Here is a 718-nt window from a genome sequence, read left to right on the forward strand (position 1 = left end):
GCACAGGCTACAAATTAGTGTGCTGTCAACAATTACTCGCGGCCGATTCTCTCAACAGCGTTTGCTGCCGCCCTCACTCTGTATGTTTCTCAGGATCAAAAGGTACCTTTAGGACTAAGAATTCTGGAAAGCTCCCATTCTGAAGTAAATGAAACGGTAAAAAGGTCCTACAATCACAATATTTCAAAATGATTATGAGATGTCATTATATACTGGACTTGCAGAGTCCTCAAACGATATTTACATCAACCAAGCCTTGCAAGCTTTAAATAAACACTTTTGCGATATACAAAACTACTATGAGAGCACATGTAAACGTTTCGTGCAATATTGCTAATAAATTCAAACCAACACTATCGTCTGGTCTTACTTCACCCATATCATTAAATATAGAGGTTTGGCTCCTTATTTATGTGTGACTGTTTCCTAATATTACTGCACCCTTAATCAAGATATAAAATTTATTCAACATATGAAGAAAACGTATCACTTACCAGATTTAAAATCGAAGGAAGTCAGAAACAAAATACCAAGCACCAACATTTTTCTTGTACGAAGAGGAAGTAAGGGACAGGTATGTGTGGTCTCAGCACGACCAGCACCGGGAATAAAGTGAACTAGTCGTTACCGGAAAAGGAAGAGAACACTTGTGTATTGTGTGCCTTTTCAGCTTAGTACGTGACGTGGTATAGTTACCAAAGTCTGCTGTTGCCACAGA

At 38.6% G+C, this 718-nt stretch overlaps 1 protein-coding gene across 1 annotated transcript in view; it reads right to left on the reverse strand.

The window, feature by feature from the left end:
- Nucleotides 1–620, reverse strand: part of LOC119589000 (spermine oxidase-like) — a 29,633-nt gene extending 29,013 nt beyond the window's left edge. Inside the window, exon 1 of the mRNA XM_037937596.1 lies at nt 495–620. Within this exon, the coding sequence (XP_037793524.1) occupies nt 495–543 (49 nt within the window). The 5' untranslated portion in view covers nt 544–620. The remainder of the gene's footprint in view (nt 1–494) is intronic.
- Between the last annotated feature and the right edge of the window lie 98 nt (nt 621–718).

Source organism: Penaeus monodon, chromosome 24, assembly GCF_015228065.2.
Source record: "Penaeus monodon isolate SGIC_2016 chromosome 24, NSTDA_Pmon_1, whole genome shotgun sequence".
Classification (NCBI taxonomy): domain Eukaryota; kingdom Metazoa; phylum Arthropoda; class Malacostraca; order Decapoda; family Penaeidae; genus Penaeus; species Penaeus monodon.